Raw genomic sequence first — 22,764 nt, 5'->3', positions numbered from 1 at the left:
CTGAAACAAACATGCCAGGCACCTGAAGCTTCCGGAATGGAAGACGCAACCTTATGAAAAGCACTGATAAGTGACACCCCGTGATAGATGGCTGGATTCGTTGTATTCCAAGGACACCAGGTCAATTATTGCGATACATGCTACTCCTTGCCTCATTGGGCAGCAGAGATAACTCATCAGATCTCAATAGTCGCAGGATGTAAAACCTGACGCAATTCATACAAAAATGACGTATGGGTATGCAAATCCTGCACTGTCGAGAGGAAAGCACTTAAGTGTGCACGCGCGTATAAAAGTATTGTGCGTGCTTACATACTGATGTAATAATAAGTCAGGCGGTAAAATGAAATATTGATTCGACACCTTGTCGACGTAATCGTCTCAACAAATCAAATTCGCCGTTACTTTTTGAAATACTGCATTCGCATTAGCATTCACGATATTTTTTTTCTTTCTTGTTCACTCAATGTGGTAATACTTTTTCCTTGTAGAGCAAACATTTAAATTTTAGACTAACAATTTTATCCCATAACGCACATTTGTTTTTATATAAGCCACTGTCATACCATAGGCTTTCGCTTATTCACCTAACTCCGTTGCATGGTTTAACACAACTGCATGCGATTTATGCTAGCCTTAAGTGTGTGGGGGGGGGGGGGGGGCAGTTGTAATCCTCAAAAAAAGCTTAAATTATGCCTGGCGATATGATGTCGCTGCTAACCTAAACTTGCGACACAAACACAGTATTTTGCTCTGTTGTTGAGTTAATTACTCACAGGGAATCAGAATAATTTCCGAGCTTCATCACGGAAAAATAAAGAACGACCTTTTGTGTTGAACAGAGACAAGGGATCACCTTTCTTTACGCTTCCGAAGATTGACCTCGACTTTTAACGGTGATATAAAAGTTGGTTGTGCACAGGCAGTGATTGGCCGTTTCTGCGAGCGGTTATGTTTCGCTCAATGTTACGTGTAAACGAAATGAACATTGTAGTCAGCGCGTATTGGGGGCAGCAGTGTCTTGGGTGCGAGCGAGCGCAGTGCTCCGCGGCTACATGCCTGTAGTTCTAGAAGTCCTTGTGTATCTGCTGTACCTACTTGTCAGTTATTCGCATGATCGTGCGTGCAAATGTACAGTTGTGCGCGTATAGTTTCTAACTGGCGTGCATACCTTATGCAAGCTTTCTCTCTCTCTCTCTCTTGTGCTTCACTTACGTTGGCATTCGTCTTTCCCTTTTTCTGCCGTGACTCTGTCTTCTTTGTCACCAACCCCCTCGTCGTTCCGAGTAACCTGCGTAGACAGCGTTTCCCCGTTACAAGTGCCTCTTTGTTTCTTTTCTTCCTCTTCTACCTTATTTTTTTTCTGTCTTTGCCAAACATGCAATTTTGGTCATACTGAGTACAGCTGTCTTAAATGTAGCGCTTGTGTTTAACAAAATCTTTAAAAACGGCGCATCTGCGCTCTTTGTCAGTTATTTTCTCGTGTTTCACAAAAAATTAGGCTTCTCTTTATGTCTCTTGTGAAAGTGCTTATAAAGAGGTCCTGCAACACCTCCGTTAGCTTACTGCAGCGTTGTAGGTCTTCGCAGTAGCTCGTCGATGCAGTGGCGTCAGGATACACACAAATGTTTCATTGAAAAGTTATGTACATCCACCACCGGCAGGTTTTCTTGGACAGGAGAGCACACTTTCTGTAGCTGAAATTCATCGAAAAATATTTCGTTCTATATTTATTTAAATGCTCAATTTAACATGCGCAACATAGCTCCACGTAGTTCCCCTTATTCAGCGATTGCTGTACGTTCTACCCGGGACAGGAGACAATGCTGTTGCAATGTCGAGATGAGACAGAAAGTCAGACAATCGGCACAAAAAAAAAAAAATGGGCACAGCCTTGCAGGAACCAGCCAACGAGTTGTGCCCGTGACAGTTGTGATGGATTGGCCAATTTGTCCTCATAATTTAGTCCGAGCGTTCGATAGTTTGTCCTCCTGATTTCTCATAAATGCATTTGCGTGACATCTAGGCCGAATGAAAATATTCGCAGTGTCTGCGCAAAATTGCAGCGTGAGTACCACTGGCTAAGTTCACTCGTCGATAAACATGTTAACTTCGATATAAACGGTTACATTTTGACGAAATTCGTTGCAAGTGCCACCGACACAACCTCAACGACAAACGTCGTAACAAAGAGGACCATGCGTACACGTGAGAGAAAGAGCGGGTACTCAGTGTGCTGTGCAATCCTGTACGCATCCACACGCGCTTACGAGTGTAGCTAGTGCAGACGCAGTGCGCTCACCCGGCGTGTGAGTGCACGACGTGCGCTGTCGCGGTGCGGCGGCGAGTTGATACAGAGGCGGGTCACACCATCCGTAACGCTGCCTGGCGTCACTCATACCGCTGGATGCTTTATTCTACAAATATGGCCTCACCACATTTGCACACTCCTCCCACAAAACCTCGTAACACTTCCAGTGTCATCCCAACATGCTCTACTTCTTACACTTCAAATGCTGTCCGTGTGATCACGTTATCATTCGTGTCGAGGGCGCCAGAACAGCTTCTCAATGATGTACGGCCTCAGAATTGTCGATAACATCTTTATGCGTTGTTGTTGACAATTTTGAGCACCGCGCTGCGTTTTGTTTTATTCAGCGTCATTGAGTCAGAAAACACCGTGCGCAGCTCACAAACTGTTTATAATAACATGATCGCGTGTTGTCGTCAGTCTGGACACCTAAATCTGGTCATTGGCTATCAGCCTCGACATTAAACGGTAACCGTAAGGTTCCCGTCATTAAGAGCGCTCTAATTTTAAAATTTTCAAGCAGGTGAAAAAAAAAACTGCGTATAATTTAATTCACTGTATGCCGTAAAAACGGACGCGTCGATGAAAGGTGTTGCAAGGCCTCGTTACAGAGTGGATTATTGTTATCGATTCTCTGATTGAAATTCCCACCTCGTTCGCAGTACTATAATTACTGGTGTTAATTCTAACTGTTACGACCGCCCCACCTCGGTTAACAATGTCCCGCACTGCATGCCCCCCCCGCCCCCTCGCTCTTCCCGCCACACAGGCCCACGAGCCGGGGTACCAATGGCACCGGGAACTCACAGAACGAGAAGCCCTTCCCGGTGGGCCTGTCAGACGATCAGGCGAAGGATTTCGAGAAGACCGAGATGAAGTACGACTCCACTGGAATGTTCCACTGGTGCTCGGCGCGCCCCATCGAGGACTGCATACTGGTACGTGCCACTATACTCTCTGCGCCGTCTCTGCAAGTTCCGGAAGCGCGGCACGGGACGTGCGTGCTGACTGTGCTGGAAGGGATATATGGTGCTGAAGGTAGCTTAGCGAATTACTGTAGTGAATTTTAGGAAGCGAAATAACGGCACTATGTTACTGTTAAAACTAAATGTGAGGGACTATATCGCCACCGCGCAGCACATAGGCCCAATTTGTGGACAGCAAAACAAACGTTCCGAGTAGAAACTAGCATTGTCTCCGTCTTGACGCTATCGCCCGCAAGCAGCCGACGGCTAGCCACATGTGTCACGCCGTCATCCTTTGCACTACTTGCCAGTTTTATTTCGGGAAAGGCCGCGCACCAATTTTGCAGTCACAGCTACCGAGCAAGAAGAAAAGCCGCAATAACGAGAGGAGGTGTGCGGATGGACACGCCTGAGTAGAAATATCGGTGGGGGGGGGGGGGGGGGGAGGGGGGTATTCTGCAAGAGTCCACCTAGTGGACTGTCCATTTCGGCCGCTGCTGACTGGCTAGGGCCGATCGTCTCCTCCTCTCTCGTACAGCTGCATCCGATCAGCAGCGGCCGAAATGGACAGTCCATTAGGTGGACTGTTACAGGATACACCCCCCCCCCCATGTAGCCCTTCTCCCTGGCGTTCAAGGCACGTGGCAAATGCATTCCTACGCTGAGCGCACGAACCACCAACCAAGCCTATCGAATGGTTTGTGCACTCCCTTGGGTTTGTGTACTCCCAGTAGACTTTCTCTTCTTCTTTTAATCTTTCCGTCCCCTTTTCCCTTTCCCCAGTGTAGGGTAGCCAACCGGGCTCAGTCCTGGTTAACCTCCCTACCTTTCCTTTATCATTTGCTCTCTCTCTCTCTCTCTCTCCCTTGAGTAGTTGCACATGTTATGTATACCTACCGATTTCTAACAAAGGCAAATTTGTAAGCTTCTGGTGATATCAAAACAAATATAAATCAGCTGCTTTAGATGCACAAACGTACGTACGAATATTCTTACATGCTTCTAGGAACTGTTGTACAAGTTCAGCCCAAGTTTCCTTATGCATAAAACTGTGTATGGGAAAAAGAAAGAAAACAAAACGAGCTAAAGCAGCTTCAGTGATCGCATGCGCGTGATTGTGTTCATTACCTTAATGCGCCACTACATCGCGAAACTCATGTAGCAGCAAGGTGTCAGTTCTTACAAAGAATGATTGGGGATCCTTCTTTTTTTCGTTCTTATTGCAGGATCGAAACCAGGCGGCAATGACTGTGCTCAACGGCCATGTGGTTGTGTGTTTGTTTGCTGATCCCGATTCTCCACTAATAGGGTTGCGTAACTTAGTAATGCCACTTCGTGCCAGCAACTTTCACTACCACGAACTCAAGCATGTTGTCATTGTCGGCAATGTGGACTACCTGAGGAGGGAGTGGAAGATGCTTCAGAACCTGCCGAAAATATCTGTCCTTAACGTAAGTTATCGAATCATTTTATGTTTCGTGCATTATGTCCATTGCTTGATGTGGCTGTAATTAACAAAAAATCGAGTTCCTAGACCCCTGATTCTTCTCGCTCATTGTCCATTTTCTGCTCAACTAAAACCCTTACCAACAAAAGGTCGTTTCGTTACGCAACACGTCTTTGCCCTCACGATCTTGCAGCTGTAGTATTACTCTAGTGTCCGGTCGCAGTTTGCCTCTACAGAGAAATTGTCTAACAGTCGGCTTGTGTTATTAATTCCAGGGCTCCCCCTTGAGTCGAGCGGACTTGCGAGCGGTAAACATCAACCTTTGCGACATGTGTGTGATATTATCTGCAAAGATCCCCAGCAGCGATGATCCCACGCTGGCTGACAAAGAGGCTATACTAGCCTCGCTCAACATCAAGGCTATGACCTTTGATGATACCATAGGTGTCCTTACTCACAGTAAGTACACGATTCTTCTATCACGCATAGGCCGCTTTATCTTGCACTTAGCGTGATTACGTCTATGTGGCTTTTTTTTTCAGCTATGTTAGTCTGGAGAACACAGTGCTTACAATGAACCAAGGGAGCTCGGCTATAAAATTATTTGCCGTTTGTTTTCTTAACCTTTGTTTTACTTTCTCAGCAAAGCTTCAGTGGATGCTTTTTCCACACAGTTTTTATACTGTGCGAAACCAGTGCCATAAACGCGTCTCTCTCAATACACCATAATTTCGCCGCTAATACTAAATGCGCCTTCGAAGACATTAATATTAGGCGGGCGCTTTATGTGCACGAAACGGACCACCGAAGCACGAACACAAACGAGCCGAGGTATACAGCATACGGGAAGCCAACACAAATATCAGCACAGCTAGTTGGGCGGGTTGGTTTAGGCTAGTCGAATTAACCAGTTAGAAGTGCGTCATGTGTGTGCCTTCATTCTAATATTTTGCCCACTTTTACTGAGTGCATTACACGTCTCAAAAATATGAGGTGCAGTCAGTCGTGTGGCCGCGCTGAGGCTGTTGCACAAAGAAAGAACACAAAGCATATTCGTCATTGAAGCTGTCTAATTGTTGCTTGCCACTACCACATTTTAAAACACTGATATGCTTTATACGAGACATCTTGTTGTACGGCCCGTTGTATTTTCTCACCTTTCTCAATTTCTCGCAAGGGCTGACGTGACCAGACGGGAAGACTTGTACGCTTTCTATTTTAAAGCGTTCTCCTTTTCTACTTCTCACAGAGCCACTGAAGCTTATCGCATGACTGTACAATCCTGCCATTGAGTTAGCCAGCTTGCAATTCGATCTAACAAATAATAGGGATGGCAAAATGCTTACTGAAAGTGAGAACTGGGGTTACCTTACGCCTTCTGATTATGGTGTCATTTTCTTTAGATCCCAATGGTGCTGAGGGATTCTCCCCACTGGGTAGTCCCATTGTGATGCAACGACGAGGCTCTGTGTATGGTGCCAATGTGCCTCTAATCACCGAGCTCGGTAGGTTGGCCGCAGATGAAGGGCGTTCATTTTCGCTTTACCTAAAGTAGTCGACGAGTGTATATTTGCTGCCTTTTAAAATAGCTCTCTTTCTCTTGGCTGCAACTAAAGTGTTGCCTTTCTTTGGTTGTGCAGTGAATGACACAAATGTACAGTTTCTGGACCAGGACGACGATGATGATCCAGACACAGAGCTCTACCTAACGCAACCCTTTGCCTGCGGTACCGCTTTTGCTGTTAGCGTGCTTGACTCATTAATGAGCACTGTGAGTAATCGTTTATTTCACTAAACGCATTCTCGAGGCCCTATTTTCTAACAATGCGTATTATTTTCCATTCTTTTCGCCTTCGTGATTGACTCAGATGTGGCTCGGACGTCGCCGCGCGGCTGTTAACGATGGAATGAGCCGCCCGACGCAACGCACGAGAAGAAAAAAAGAATGGAAAACGGAACGAAACGTTACAAAATTCGGTCTTTGAGTTCTTAGGCTGGTAATCAGCTTTATTCCCGTTGAATGTATTTTTCGTCAAAAGAACATTGCGGAACAGCCAGCAGGCATATACGCTGCATGTTTTTTTCTCTCTCTCTCTCTTTTGAACGAGGTTGGCATGTAGTCAATTAAACATAGCACGTAAAGTCGCTGATACAGACTTCTAGTGTGACGTAGCCTGAGGAATCATTTCGCAAGCACGAGGACCTTAAACCACCAGCCAGTCGTGTGTGACATTCATTTGGTCTAAAAGACCCGGTGTCGTGCTGATTGTTAATGCGTTTGAACGATCGGTGAGGCGACTGTTTTGCCCTATCCTCCTCTTCTGCAACAGACATACTTCAACGCGAACGCGCTGACCTTGATACGGTCACTGATTACGGGTGGCGCAACCCCTGAGCTGGAGTTGATCCTGGCCGAGGGAGCAGGCCTTCGCGGAGGCTACAGCACACCAGAGTCCCTAGCCAACAGGGACCGTTGCAGAGTCGGGCAGATCTCCCTCTACGATGGACCCCTGGCTCAGTTTGGGGTAAGTGGTCACATCTCTGCAGACCTCCTTTGTGCAAGACGTCGGTGATGACGGAACAGCTAACCATCTGCGACCAGCGCCTGGTCCATTTCTTATTGATTCATTCAATCAGAAATGGGCGTTTCAAAGCAACACTGGGGCTATCAGAGACGACGTAATAAAGGGCTCCGGATTCATTTTCACCACCAAGGTACCTTTTCCGTGCACCTAAATCTAAGTACACGAGCGCTTTTGCATCTCGTCCCCATCTATGTGCGGCTGCCGGTAATCGAAACCGCGCCCTCGTTCTCGGGAACAGAACGCCACAGCCACTGCCCCACTGCTTCATCTTACTCTCAATTTCTGTCTCCTTATGCCATCGTCTTCCTTTACCTTGTGAGGGTTACCAAACAAGACATGAGTCGGTCCCTGCGTGGGAGACGCCCACTGCGCGCTGACGTGCGTCCTGCAGGACTTTTATTAAAGTTTGTACAATCCAATCTGAGTGACCTCCTTGCTATTGCTTTTTATCTATCTTAATATCAACTAGAATATCATCTAGACGCGTTTATCCCCTTATCTATATGGCATTACAACTCTAAAGTTTACGTCGATTCGAGAGTACCAGAAAATTTAGGCAAACTGTTTCCGCGAAGTGGAAGCCCTAACCTGGAGCTATACTGTCTTCTATATGTACTTGTCTTACCAATGCATGCCACTGTTTTTGTTCATGCAAACTGCTTATGTGCGGGGACGTAGAGGAAAATCCAGGTCCCACAGTGGATGAGATGTTCAAGACACTCATTGATGGGCAGCAAGCTATTCGTGCCGATATTGCAGATTTAAAAGTACGACTGGAAAAAACAGAAGAAACAATGTGAGCAGGCGATTGAACGGAATTAAGAACTCCGTAGTGGACATTCAAGCAACGGTTAGCGCAACTGAGCAATGTAATGTAGCTGTAAACCAAATCGAGCAAACCTTGAGAATGCAGCAAGTTGGTTGACTTAGGGGATCGTAGCCGTAGGTTCAATCTTGTGGTTTTTAGCGTTCCAGAAGTTTTTCCGAATCCGATTCGGCGTTGCGTAACAAAGTCGTAAAAGAAGTGCTTCAGGATAAATTAGGAATCGTCTGCACATTTGTAGCTAGAATTAAATAATATTTGGGGTGTTACGTGCCAAAACCACTTTCTGATTATGAGGCACGCCGTAGTGGAGGATTCCGGAAATTTTGACCACCTGGGGTTCCTTAACGTGCACCTAAATCTAAGCACACGGGTGTTTTCGCATTTCGCCCCCATCGAAATGCGGCCGCCGTGGCCGGGATTCGATCCCGCGACCTCGTGCTCAGCAGCCCAACACCATAGCCACTGAGCAACCACGGCGGGTATAGTTAGAATTCATCGACTAGGAATACATTCTTCAAACCGTCCAATTATACCTTTTTTGCAGAGCTATGCAGAAAAACAAGAAGTCTTGCGAAACGCCTGGAAGGAACGCACATTTCCTTGCAAAATGATTACTCCGCAGAAACACTGCGCAAACGGAAGCTTCTCTGGCAGAGCGCAGCTCAGCACAGAAACAGTGGTGGCAAAGTGTCGCTGATACACAACAAGCTACGAGTAGATAACAAGTGCTTCAAATGGGACGACGCCTTAAACTCGTGGAAACTGGTATCGAAAATTAGCAGTTCACAGCAAAGCCAGCTACAGGAATTCAGCCAGTTGCGCTTGATTTCCTTAAACGCGAGAAGTGTCGTGAACAAAACCGATAAACTTGTGCCACTTCTGCTGCACGATCCACACATCTGCCTCATTACCGAGACTTGGCTAAAAGATTCAATAAGAGATGATGAAGTTGTGCCACCTGGTTATCAGCTTTACGACGAGATAGAGTATTGCCTCGTGGCGGCGTGGCCATCATTATTAAGTCTGGTGTTGACGTTGCTGCTATCGAGCAGATAAGTCAGCATGAAAGTTTGTTCTTGCGAATTTCTTTTTCTGGTGTAACATTTTTCTTTGCTTTGTGTATCGTGCCCCAGATTCAGGTGATTCGTTTATGGAAAAGCTGTATGATCATCTTTTCAACTTGCGTGGAAAGCACATAATTTTAGCGGGTGATTTCAACTTGCCCGTCATCGACTGGAATAATATGTGTTACGGTGATGATGCCTCGGCAGATGTTCTTCTAGATTGTGTATTTTCCCTTAGCCTTGAGCAGTCAATGCACGCGGAAATTCTATTCTCGACCTTCTGTTTGTTAGCGAGATCTTCAGTAAAGGAACGGTCACAGTCGAGCCTGGTATTTCCGACCACAGGCTAGTATCCTTCTCGTGGATCACGACTGCTCATAAACCTGTTAAGACCGTGAAAGAAAATTTGATCAGGGATTTTAACCATGCCGATGAAGTCGCTATAATTGATTATTTAGACACTCATCTTATTACAGACTACAACGAGATTGAAGGATTGTGGGAACAGTTTAGAGAAACTGTTAAATATTGTACTGAGAATTTTATCCCTGCGAGAAAGAAGTTTAGGCGTGAAAAAAACCCGTGGACAAACCATGGCATCATCCAGCTTAAAAGAAAACTTAAGAGGTTGAAGAAAAAACAGAACAAAGACGAATTACAAATTGAAAGAGTAAAGCAAGAATTATTAACTACACCCAAGTGCGCTAGGGATAAGTATTTTTCCCAAAGTCTCAGTGAATTCATTAAAACCGCCTCCCAAAAGCTTTGGCGTCATTTCAGAAACACTAAACAGGAGACAAAGAAAATAAACGCAGGCGATTTAGTTTTCACGGATGCAAAAGAAATTGCAAATGAATTCAATCACTATTTCCAAGGCGTCTTTGCAGAAAATTAGAAGTTCAGGCCTCAGAGCTTGGACACTGACGCAGCCGATCGGTTAGCAGTAACTTGCGAAGGTGCTAAAGCGATGCTGCTTAACCTTAATCCAAAAAAATCTACCGGGCCGGACGGCATTCCTAATGCGCTTTTGAGGCAGTATGCTGAGCAAATATCCGAATTTCTGACCATTATATTCAAACTGTCCCTGGGTACAGGTAGGATGCCAGATGACTGGCGGAACGCACGTGTTGTTCCTATTTATAAAAAGGGCAATCCATCATCAGTTACTCATTACAGGCCTGTTTATATTACCAGTGCATCCTGCAAATTGTTAGAACATGTCACTGTCAGCTACATACAGAGGTCTTTATCGGAACAAGATGTCTTATCATTTCATCAGCATGGTTTTAGACAAAGTATGTCTACCGTTACGCAGCTTGTGTCAACAGTTCATGTTCTGTCTCGTGAGGTGGACTTGTCAGGCCAGATCGATGTTCTTTTTATGAATTTCTGCAAAGCCTTTGACAAGGTTGCTCATGGAAAGCTTCTGCTTAAATTGGAATCAATAGGACTTCCAGCGTTTATCATTCAATGGATTGGTGCCTACTTCAAAGATAGGTGACAGTTTGTTCAAGTCGGCAACTGTTCAAGTGTTCTGAGTGTCACTTCAGGAGTTCCCCAAGGAAGTGTCTTGCGACCCCTGTTATTTCTAATTTATATAAATGATTTGGTTGATGTGGTTGCGGATGGCGTGTCTATTAGATTGTTCGCGGATGATTGTGCAGTGTTTAAAGCAAGTTCTTGCAATAAGGATCATCATTTGTTGCAGCAAACTATTGATGCTATTGACGCATGGTGTACGCAGTGGGGCATGACACTGAATCAGGAAAAGACTGTGCTTATGCGTATTACAAAGAAAAAAAAACGAGTGCTCTTCCCTATATGCTACAAACACCCTCATTTCAGAAGTTAACAAGTATAAGTATCTCGGCGTAACTCTTAATAATAACCTGCCCTGGTCTGACCACATTCCTTACGTTTGCACACCAGCCCTAAAAAAGTTATGGTTTTTGAAGAGAAAACTCGCGTCAGCGCCTATAAATGTCAAACTTATAGCTTATTACAGTTGCGTTAAGTCTAAGTTGAAATACGCTTCAATAATATGGGACCTTTTCACTAAAAAAGATGTCAGCCAACTCGAACGGGTTCAGCGTAAGGCAGTCGGATTTATTTGTGGAAAATATCGACAGCAAGATTCTCCCTCTTCTATAATGAAATAAAATAATATCTAAACGTTGCAAGCACGCAGAAAATTTAATCGCACATGTTTCTTCACAATTGTCTTTCTGGGAAAACCAAATTTACGTTGCCTTTTTGCATCCAGCGCATTTCTACGAGGAGAACACACCACACGCATGATTTTTCTATAGCGCCGTTGTTTGCTAGAACAAAGCACAGATTTTTCCCACGAGTAGTATCAGGATGGAACTGTCTTCCCCAAAGCATTTTTCTGCCCCGGATTTCGCGAAGGGACTAGATCATTTTCTTTTCCATTCGTAGTCCTTGTATTCAAGTGATGACATTCTTGTACTTGTACCTTTTCTTTCTCTGTGTGTAATCAGTGTCCTGCTTCGATTCCATTATTTTGTACTGTAGTCCCTCCTGCATGGGCCTGCAGTATTCTCTAAATAAAATAAAAATAAAAGGCCAGTGCTTCAAGACATACTGTTCTTTTGCATAATCAGAACAGAACGCCGTAGTTTTATTAATTCAGAGACACCGTTTTCCATCTAATTTTGCAAAATGATTTCAAAGACAAGAACCCTACATAAAGTATATAGAAGATTACTTAAATTTGCATGCACGCCTGCGTCGGGGTTAGGAAACTATTGCTTCACAGCGGTGTATTTTTTTCTTCTTATGCAACTGCTTTAGGTAACATCGAAGAAAATCATTCACAATGAGTGTTTCCCTGTGCTCACAGTAGTTTTTGCGACTTGCACTTTTCTGCTATCAGTTACAACGCGTTACACCCAGGGCTCTGCATCAGCCAGTGCATCACACGCACGTTATTTCTGAAGTAGCTTGGTGTAGCTTAGAGATTCAACAGATCTATCCCTGCAAATCGCAAGACAGTGAACCATTATGCCATGCTTAGTGGTCGCTGCCGCCTCACGTTCAATATGCGTCACCGTAGCTCGCACTTCGCTAGGCCAGAGCCACATCTCCTCTCGATAGGTGACTTCATTTGAGCTGGTGTTTATTTAAACGAAGGCGCTATGCTGTTTCTTCGCATGACGTGGAAATACTTTGGCCGTCGCAGGAGGGCGGCAAATACGGCGACCTCTTCGTAGCGGCTCTAAGGAGCTACGGAATGCTCTGCGTGGGCCTGTACAGGTTTCGGGACACGAGCTCCTCTGGCGAGGCGTCCTCGAAACGGTATGTCATCACCAACCCCCCGGCAGACTTCACCCTGCTGCCGACGGACATGGTGAGTAGCCTCTTCCCTCCTTAGGCCGAAGGTCTCCCGCATGGACGCCACGTTCGCAAGGCCGATTGATGCTGCGGCAAAAACATAACCGTCGACTGATAGAAAAAAAAATCAAAGAAACTACTCGGGCACCATCGCGGGCTGAGCGAAAGTTTCAAGCAAGAAACCTCTCTGCCACTGAGGTGTGGATGTGTCATTTGATACACATTAACAGGCGCTACATTCTATTGGCACAAGAAGCTAAACCTGGCAGGCGAACATTCTGATTTTACTACTACCTCATTCAGTCGACTTATGCGAACGTGTAGTGGCAGCCCTCCGGCCTTTCTTATTTCTTTGTTACGGTGCTCAACCTATGCATGACGACAGCAGCGGAGAAATGAATTTGTGGCACTGCGGCCCTCTCATAAACAGAGTCACTATAGTCGGTGGATGGCATCCACGCTTCGGCATATTGTTCCTACGGACGTCCCACCAGATTAGGACCTTTCACACAGATTATATACTTAAACTTTATCTAAGTTGCGCCCTTTGACATCACTTGAGGTATTCGACTGACTCCTTGGACAGCGTCACGCCTCTTTCCTCAGCCGGATCATTGGCGGTCTTGATCATATGAACTCCTCCTGTATAAGGCGTCGACGCTCGAGCCGTGACTTCAGTGAGCCAATGTTTCCACTACAAATCCCCCAGTGACGAAACGTCAAAACATCGCAATGTAAGAAAAAATTAAATTAGTGGGTTTTACGTGCCAAAACCATGATCTGATTATGAGGCACGTCGTAGTGGGGGACTCCGAAAATTTGTACCACATGGGGTAAATCTAAGCGCACGGGTGTTTCCGCATTTCGCCCCCGTCGAAATGCGGCCGCCGTAACATCGCAGTGTACGGTCTATCAATGCCCTAGCGCGACGTCACGGTGCCGAGCTTTTTTTTTTATTGAAATCAATATTAGGAGAGGTTGGCGCCTTTTGGTGGCACCGGCTACTCCTTGTCACTTGGCAAAGGAACCAAATTTGTGTAAAAAGGGAGAACAGCGATACGAAATATGGCACTCAGTAGAACACTGGATGAATAAAAAATATACAGTCCAACAGTACATGAGTCGCAAAGTTCTGTGCATTAGTTCAGTCCACATACGCTTATATAAAGTCAGATGTTTTGAACAGCCAAAAAACACAGCACATGTAATGCACTGCAAGTGCAGAACAGAATTATACATATTGCGTGAAAGTTGCGATCACCACATAAACCAATTATGAACCCCGAACAACGTTTGTGTTACTCATTTAGCGTATTCGGATCTTCTGATACCTACTATTTTCCCAAAATGTTGGTGTCCTCTAAAAACTTTTTCAGAGCAAGAAACGCTCTTTTTTGAAGGCCCGCAGATGGCCATGGGCCAAGTATCTTTTTTAGAGTAAATGGTCTTCTGTCTAATATAAACAAATTAGCTTGCAGTACCGTTCTTTGTGTATCGTATTTCGTGCTCTCGAGAAGATGATGATGCACATCTTCGTCTGGATGGCCACAAGAACACTGCGGACTAGAGACACGTTTTATCCTGTACAAGAAGTGTTTCGTAAATGCAGTACCAAGACGCAGGCGGTGTACCAATGTTTCAAATTTTCTGTTGTCTCTTAGATTTTCCGGCATTGATAAGTTTATACATGGGTCTATAAAGTATAACTCCGAGTTTTTAGTTTGCTGATAAAACCAGGTAGTTTTGCTGAGGCGACAAGAAAGCTGTCTCAGGAGTAGACGGACTTCACTATACGCAATAGAGGAAGATTGGTTGTCTCCACGTTATTGTGCGCCCGATTCGCAGCTGCTTCCGCTGCAGTATTACCAGGTATATTGCAGTGTCCAGGTATCCACTGGAATGCAATTACGTAGTTCATTGCGCTTGCTTTTGTAAGTTCTTTGAGTGTCTCATACATTAACAAAGTGTTCAAAGAATTTTTCTTATTGCTCTGTAGTAATGTGAGAGCGGCTTGCGAATCGCTACAGATAACCCATTTTTGCGAATGTTTTTCTGATGTTATGAAACGCAAAGCACACAGTATTGCAAACAGTTCCGCCACGGTGGAAGATGTCTCTCGGGATAATTTGAATGTTTGCCCTAGCGCTAAATGTGGAATGACGAATGCTGAAGTCGAGGAATTTTTATGACACGAACCATCTGTATAAACGTGGATGTACTGGGGATATAAGGAGTAAATCTGGAAGAGTGCCAGTTGTTGTGCGGCTACTGTGAACATGTCTTGTGCTAGCCAAAAAAACGTCGATCACACCTGTGTTTTGAATAATTTGCGCTCGAGTTAAAAACGTTCCGCCCTTTTCGAGAGTGTAATTTTGTCCCGAAACAATCACTGTCCCCATTCTTGTGTACACATTTTTTTTCAGTAACGTTGCGCACTTGTTCGTCATGTACATCTATAGCGTCACAAACAGAAGAGAAATTTGAGAACGCGGGGCAAGGAAGGAATCAGACAAATGATGATGCCCGTTGTCGCAGGGCAGCATTACACCATAACTCTTCTAAATGTGTGCGTATGTCTCTTAACTCCGATGCGCAAAGAGTAGTAAGGCAAAGTTATAACGCGCATTCTCATTATCAGGCGCCTTTATCGGACAGTCATGCCACCATTACTGAAAACAAAGGCTATTCTTCCAGCTTTCCCCATGCTAGGAACATCTACCGCTCCGCTATGTGATGCTGGTATAGTGCACAATGCAATCATGCACGTACATTTATTTATATGTGACCGAGTGAGAAAAGGCATGAAGACAGCAGCATTGTTATGAAAAATAGTTCTGGACGTCGCGTACACAGAGCTTCATGACAACGTAGACAGACAAACCGTGGAAAATAACGCGGCAAAGTGGCTTTTCGTAGAACCGCCATGAACACCCCTCTAATTATAGACTAACGTCACACGGAAATCTATGCGGATGCATTGAACTGTACACGAATTAATGTTAGATAAACAGAGGAAATGCAGGACGAATTTTTCCTCAACTGCGAAGCATTGTTCCTGAGAAACCCATATGGAGTTCTCAGAACACCGTCCTTGTTTAAGCACATACTCACCTAAACGACTGAGCGGTAGTGCACGTGCGATGGTCGAAAGGAGCGTGCCAATCGGCGCTATATTTTTTTGTGCAGGTGTTCGTTCTGCTGCAGTTCGACCCCGGGCTGGAGTACAAGCCCAACCGGGCCGAGGAGCCAAAGGACGACAACTCTTGACTCCTGCTGTGTAGCGCTTTGACTGACGGGCCTTACTCCTTCATCTAAAACAGACAACACTCCACCTTGCTGCTTGCCTCCCACGGTGTGGACGGAGATGGGACAAACGGAATCCGACACCGTACACCCAAACTGCACATTACAGCGAACGCCGCGCACATATCCTAAGGAGCACTCTGACCCACTGCAAAGTCGTTTCAGAGGCTTCTGAAGTGGGGGTTTTTCTTGGCTGATTTTTCTCATTGAGACCCCGAATGACGCACAGAAGTGGCCTTGTAGCTTAGTTAGGCATTACACTGTGGGGGGAGGGGGGGAGGCTTATCTCTGTTCCTTTTCTTTCGAGGTGTCGAACAACGAAAATCTTAAGCAGCCCTGTGGAGGCACCTGCCGCATGCGTGCTCTAGTCAGCCGCGATCCCTTGTGGGCCTTACACCTAGTCACCCTTCGGAGCAGGCCTCTTGATCGTACAGTGTGAGGGCCTCCCAGGACGGACACGAAGAAAGGCTGCCCCGAACTCTGCAGGTGTTCCCCGAGAGTACCAGAAACAAAGGATCTTTTACGATGACATGCAAAGCTGGCAGCAACCTGTCGAGCCCACTGCTTCCTTGTCACTCGTCGTCGGCGGCACAAGGAAGCAGGTATCATCAAAGTATCTTCTAGTAAACTAGGGGCATCTCACGCAATTCGCCACTTAATGAAAAGGAGACACTACGCAGCACGTGGTGTCGGCAGTGCCCATCGTTCGCGATGCCAGGCAATGCACACACACACACACACACACACACACACACACACACACACACACACACACACACACACACACACACACACACACACACGCACAGACACACGTGAACACAGGAGGAAAACTCAAGGGTCGTCTGTTGAGGTCGCTACACGGTTAACGAATGCATTGGAAATGCCTGAGAACGTGCAAAGTGCAACGCTGCCTTCGCAGCACACATGAAACAAGAGGTCCGACTTGGAACGAACGTCTTGTTTCAGCACTCGCTCTGCATGTCTACTTCTCTGTCCTTCTCTGTTCCCGACTCTCTGCAATACAACAAGTGTTTGTTTTGTGTTAAAAGCTTGTACATTTGACATACGTCCTGACGCGACCACGGCGTCGCGATCTTTGTACGAAAGGGTTCATATTTTATGTACGAGTCAAAGATTGTTGAGATCTGTTTAGTTGCATTGTTTCCAAGCGGAAGCACGTGGTGTACAGTAGTGTTGTAAAGTGAGCAAGTTAATGCTGAAAACTATGAAGAAGGCTTAACAATGTGTAACATACCTTTTGTGTATAGAAGTGTACATAAGCACGGCAGCGGGCATTGACCTGCTTGTGCATTCGGCCCGAAGCGAGAGGCGTAACTTGTGACGTGGTCTGTTTTTTCTCCATGCAGCCTTACATTTTTCAACCTTCGGTTTAACGTTTCGCATCAATGTTAGCTCAAGGTCACACCGACGAGATCACGTGCTATGCTGCGTAGTTACTACGACGCGGCGAGGCCTCCCGTCCCGCTGCGGCGGCGGCGGCCGATGGGCGGCGCGCGCACGGCCAACGACCAACTGAATGTACAACAAAGCGTAGATACTCGAGCGGCGCTGGCCGACTACTGTAAGCGACTTCGTTTTAGAGCGGTCAATGCGTGGCTCTCGCTGGCCACCTCAGCGACCGTCCCCCCGTTGCAATCGGGACTCGGAACTTTCGATTTGGGTTCCGTATTGTGTATTTTGCCTTATGCATCCCCCTCGGATCTGCATTTCCGCCTGAAAATAAAATCCTGTTCACGCAAAAGAAAAAAAAAGCGAAAAAGAGAAAAAAAAAAGGCTGCTGAGGTTTCACGCCGAGCTCGCTCGGAGTGTCTTTTCTCTGTACTTTTTTGTTCCTCGTTGTTGCTGCGAGAGGCGTACACGAGGGAGCGTACGTGAAGGGGCAAGTTATTTCCTACCGGTAGCTGCGTAGGGCACTGCGCAGCGCAGCGCTGAGAAAGAGAACATGTCTCTCTGCGGTATAAACACAGACACTAGACAATCCATGCATGTTGTGATTTTTCATTGAACGAAACTATGTTGCAAACTCTTTTTTATTCTCATTACACACGAGGGGGCTCATTTATCCTGTCGCGTGGATGCCCCAGCGGAAAGCCGTTCGGTACTTTGTGACGCGAGAGCGAGGAGTTGAGGCGCCAGGGAGCGCGCCGGCTTCTCGTTGACAGTGTGTCAAACTTGAGCAGCAAGGGTCGCTTTCCCTATATATTTAATTTGTGTGCTTTGTGTCATTTTCTGCGCTGTGTTTATGGCGCCCTCATTTTTCCACTACTTGAGCTAACCAATTTCATCTGCGTGTGCATGCTCACTCTTGGCTAATTTTGTGGAGATTTTGCTTGCTAAAACTGAGCCAGCGGTCTTCTCATACCTTTGTTTTATTTTATTTTTTTTTTCATGCGTGTGCACATGACGTTGGTGGCCTATCTGCTGCTGCTTCTGCCGCTGCTGCTGCTGCATGTAAGCTTAAAGGAATTGTCGGCTGACTACAACTGCCACAGATGGCATTTCGTTGTTTTTTAAAGGAATCGGGCAACGCGATTGTCTGTCGTGTGTCCCCTTTTATTGCATTGTTGCTTCGTCGTTATCTGCTGTGACGCAACGAGCTTGACGCGTTAAGTACTCCAGTGTCTTGAATAGCTGAAGCATAGTGAATCGCAGGCGCTGTGGCCATTGGAAGAGACGGCGGCGACACCCAAGCTTCGTTTATTTATTTCTTAAAATGGACGCGTATTCGATCTCTCCGAGGGTCCGGTACGACGTGCACCTCCACCGTAGGAGGAGCACGCGCTCCATCGCGAGGCTCCGCACGTGTCTTGCGACCGAGAGGTCTTCACGCCGGTGGACCAACGAGCATTCAAAATCGCGACATCGCTGTGCAAATCCGAGGGTCAATAGATTTTGTCAGCGAAGAAGCGCCAAGTTTGACAATAACGGTATGCACTCAACGTACACCCGGCGCATGACGAGTAATTGTGCACGTGCGTATCACTAAAATGCACCAAGTACGGGGTTTTTCAGGGACAGTGACGGTTGTAGGAAGAAAAACACACACCAAGTTTTTCTTTCTGCGAGGCCAGGAGCTGGGCTGTAAAGGACAAAGCGCGTCCGTAAGCAGTGAAGGCTCCGTGGCTCCGCGTAGAAGGCGAAAGGTCCAGACAGGCGGTGCCGCGTTAGCTGACGGCCACCAACAGCCGTGCCAGTGCAAGATGGGCGCTCTTGTGCGTATAGCCTACGGTGAATTATTCTCCACGCTGCTTAGCCGCATGACGCCTTGTATAACTTCAAACACCACTGCAGTGGCCGAGAAGTCGCTATAGAACTCTTGAAATTTAGTTTCGTGTACGAAGCCGCGTCGAAATCGATATCTTGAGCCAAGAAAAACAAATGGAAGATGTATGTTGGTTCCTTTCGCTTTATTTGATAAATGGTCGGCGAGTTCAAGTCACTTTTGTGCACCGTATACGCTATTCTCTTTATAAGCTACGCGGAGTCGGCGCCCTTAGGGCGCATTGAGATGATATAGGCACCGCTTACCTCCATCGAGCTTAGTTGTCATAGCAGCGCCCGCACGTTGTTAGGGCGGAGTCCGACCGTCAATTGCTCTTTTGCGATCACGAACAAGACGTTATAGTCTATGAGATCATCATTACCGCCGTGCCGCGTGTGCGTGCGCACATGTACGTGTATCGAGGACCGTCACTGTGTGGCTGAATACATTGGGCATCAACTATTGCAGTTAACTGCATTGCAGCGACAGAGACCACCAATTGTGCGTGCCTGCTCACTGGCAGCAGCAGGCACCGAACGCAGACTACTAGGAGCATCCTCACTTCTGTTGCGTGTGTTTCAGTCTCCCTTTGGGCACTCTCCGCAAAGGCGTCTATTAGGCGGCGGGCCGTGGGCACGAATGGTGAAATCAATGTGCTCGGGAAAGTACTTAATTCTGTTCATTTTACTTTAAGCCAGATGGTCCTCACTTTACCGACTTTTTCTCAGCCCGAAGATTACCAGTGCCCGCTTAAATTTTCTCCCACTAAACTGCAAGGCCCAAAAAAATGTTAGCTCGATTACTCATCTTGTAAATGTTTCTCCCACGAGCGTAATAAACATCTGCATTTAAATGTTTGTGAGTCACAATCCTTTTTTTTTTTTCTTCCTGTTGTTCGTGTTGTTGGTTGGTTGGTTGGTTGTTTGCCTGTTGTGTGCCGCTGCGGCTGTAGCATGCTGCCTCGCCTTTGTTTCCTAGAGTTGTGGTGTGTATGTCGGTGTGAATGTTCCCCGTTTCTCTCGCTCTCTCTTTTTCTCACACCCTGCCGGCGGGTCTGCGTAGTGTTTATCAGTAAACCCCGTTTTACACGGGGGCCGCTCCGCTTAGCTCTCGTTCGCTACTTCAGACCTGCAGCTCTCGAAAATGTACATAAGCATACCGAGTATGGTGGCCTGAAAACTGCTTTGTGACTGTGACGCACTTCGAACATGAAAGAAAAAAAAAAGACAGCTCCAAATTAGTTGTGAAATCTCTCTCTTTTCCTTTACTTTTTTTTTCTTATTTTTATTGTAAGTAGCAGACATGCGCCCCCTTTGAGATGCGAAGCACGTAAGCTGTCTTCACCTGACTGGGCACCAATCGCATTTTTCACCTGTTTATTGCCTACCACTGCACTGGGACCCTTCTCTTTAGTTCACGAGAACGAGGGGGAAAAGAGCAAGAGAGATTTGACAACGATCCGAACCCCGGTTCCGCTTCTGTCCAGCACCACCAAATAAGATCCCTTCACAGAAGCGGAAACAGGGCACCACATTTCCGCCTAACTTAGCGCGGTCCAATCCGAACCGATTAGCGCTTTGTGTGCGTCGAAGAGCGTGCGTCACAGAACCAAGCGTACACATATAGTATAGACCACTGTGCTATGATGCTGCATTGACGGTGCATGTGATAATGAGTGCATAAACATGAAAGGAAGTATTTTCCCATGTTTGTGTGCTAGTTGGTGTGTTGTGCATTTGTTTGAGTTTGTCCTTTCACTGCGTTAAAGCCCACAGCACCACAGGCTTGACTTGAATTCCCAACACCAGCAATTGGGAACTTAGGTCAGCCTTCGTACACGAGGACACCCGCCCAGTCAGGTGAAGAACACATTGTGCACGCAATGGCCTCAAGTTTGTTCAGCCACATGTCTGCCACTTACACTTACCACACTTCTCTCTCGATGTCCTCGCCTCTGCCATTTTGTTCTCTCCTTCAGTTTCTTCTTCCTGTAAAGTACGTGCGCGGTAGCAACGTCTCTCCTGTAATTATTCTTTCACACATTCTGTCACTCTGCATCTTTCCTTTCATGTGCTGTCTGCGTCTCTCTCTATCTCTGTCGCTATCTCTCTCTCTCTCTCTCTCTCTCTCTCTTGCATTCTATGTACCTCTATAGTACACTTGCAGCCTCATGCCGTTTTGTTGCTCCTTCACTGTACTTGTCTTAAGTTGTACTTGCAATAAATGTTGGTTTACCGTCGTCATTTTGCATGATTGTACAGCATTATGATTTATTTCTGTACGTGTCTGTGTGCCTTTGTTGGAAGCAACATACTAGAGCTTGCTTCACACCTGGACCGGCACTTCCTGCCCCGCGAGCACGCGTCCAGTGCGTCGAAACAACGCGCGCGCAAGCCTCCCCTGTAGCTCTAAATATGCTGCGCTTTTCTCCAGAAGGCATAGCAAACCAGCAGAGAGAATGCGTACGGTCACTGCGTACGTCCTGTGATACGCAAGCTTTTCGAGCCAGGCGTAAAGAGAACACCACTGAGCCCCGTACGTCAGGCGTCAACGGCTTGTCACAGTTCGTAAGGATGTGAATATCCGTTCCGCGAACACAGTGTGCGTCGACGCGACGTAATTTATTCAATTTCCCCCCTTTCTTTTTTTCCCTTTAGTCCGCTGTGTTTGTGGCTGAGGTCTCAGCACAATCATAAAATGCGTAAAAACAGAATCGAGTCCGCATATCCCGCTGCAGCTGCGTTCATAAGAAAAACCATCTCTCTCTCTCTCTCTCTCTCTCTCTCTCTCTCTCTCTCTCTCTCTCTCTCTCTCTCTCTCTCTCTCTCTCTCTCTCTCATTCACTGTCGTTTTTTTATCTGTTTTCTTACTGCCGAGCTCTTGGACGGCTAGACTGTGCACGTTTAATTTACTAGCGGTTAATAACGGTTCAGTAGATTCGAATATTTACTTTTTCTTTCCTTTTTTCCTGTTTCTACCTGCGCCATAATTAGCACTACATCTAATTACATTCCAACACGCTGAGCTTTCTTGACCATATTAGCGCTTTTGCTCGGGCTTAACTCAGTTTTGGCCTCGTTTCTTAAATGACATGTCAAAATATACTTCGAAACTTAACTCGGTGTCTGTCACACGCAACGAATTACTTGAGGGTTACTGAAGCAGCCACGAGTTATGAAGTAGCTCAAGGCTACACCTAGTAACAGTTAGTATATATAAGTCCACATTTACTTTCTAAGTTCCGAGTAAATTATTTTGGCAGGCTTGAACTGCAAAGAAACTGTGAAAAGCTATGAATGTTGAAAACACTGATGACCAGGCTCGCGACATAATCAGGTACTCTCAGTTTAGGTCCCTCTGGACTGAAGTCAAAGCCACACGCATCTCAGCATGCCTCTTTAATTTCCCCATGCGCAATGCTCTGTTTTGTTAATGAATATGCCCTCACACACCAAAAGGATAATTCACGTTTGAGTGGCGGCGCTTCGTGTATCTTTGAGAGAATGCCGCGCACGAAAAGGAGCGTCCCGCAATATTGCCGCCACAGCAAAAACATTTCAGCGGCAGTTCAGTGTACAGGCAAGTTATAAATGCTGAGGATACCTGCTAGGAGGAATGCCTCA

General features: G+C 46.3%; 1 protein-coding gene across 1 annotated transcript in view; it reads left to right on the top strand.

Moving 5' to 3' along the window:
- The window catches only part of slo (calcium-activated potassium channel slo), a 207,979-nt gene extending 186,590 nt beyond the window's left edge, over window positions 1-21,389 (top strand). The window contains exons 22-29 of the mRNA XM_075697538.1: window positions 3,081-3,249; window positions 4,503-4,727; window positions 4,999-5,182; window positions 6,127-6,228; window positions 6,364-6,494; window positions 7,054-7,248; window positions 12,401-12,568; window positions 15,739-21,389. Coding sequence (XP_075553653.1) covers window positions 3,081-3,249; window positions 4,503-4,727; window positions 4,999-5,182; window positions 6,127-6,228; window positions 6,364-6,494; window positions 7,054-7,248; window positions 12,401-12,568; window positions 15,739-15,819 — 1,255 coding nt within the window. The 3' untranslated portion in view covers window positions 15,820-21,389. The remainder of the gene's footprint in view (window positions 1-3,080; window positions 3,250-4,502; window positions 4,728-4,998; window positions 5,183-6,126; window positions 6,229-6,363; window positions 6,495-7,053; window positions 7,249-12,400; window positions 12,569-15,738) is intronic.
- Window positions 21,390-22,764: the final 1,375 nt, after the last annotated feature.

Source organism: Dermacentor variabilis, chromosome 1, assembly GCF_050947875.1.
Source record: "Dermacentor variabilis isolate Ectoservices chromosome 1, ASM5094787v1, whole genome shotgun sequence".
In the NCBI taxonomy this organism is placed as follows: Eukaryota; Metazoa; Arthropoda; class Arachnida; order Ixodida; family Ixodidae; genus Dermacentor; species Dermacentor variabilis.
Note: the sequence above shows the minus strand (reverse complement) of the source record. Positions and strands in the feature narration are given on the sequence as shown.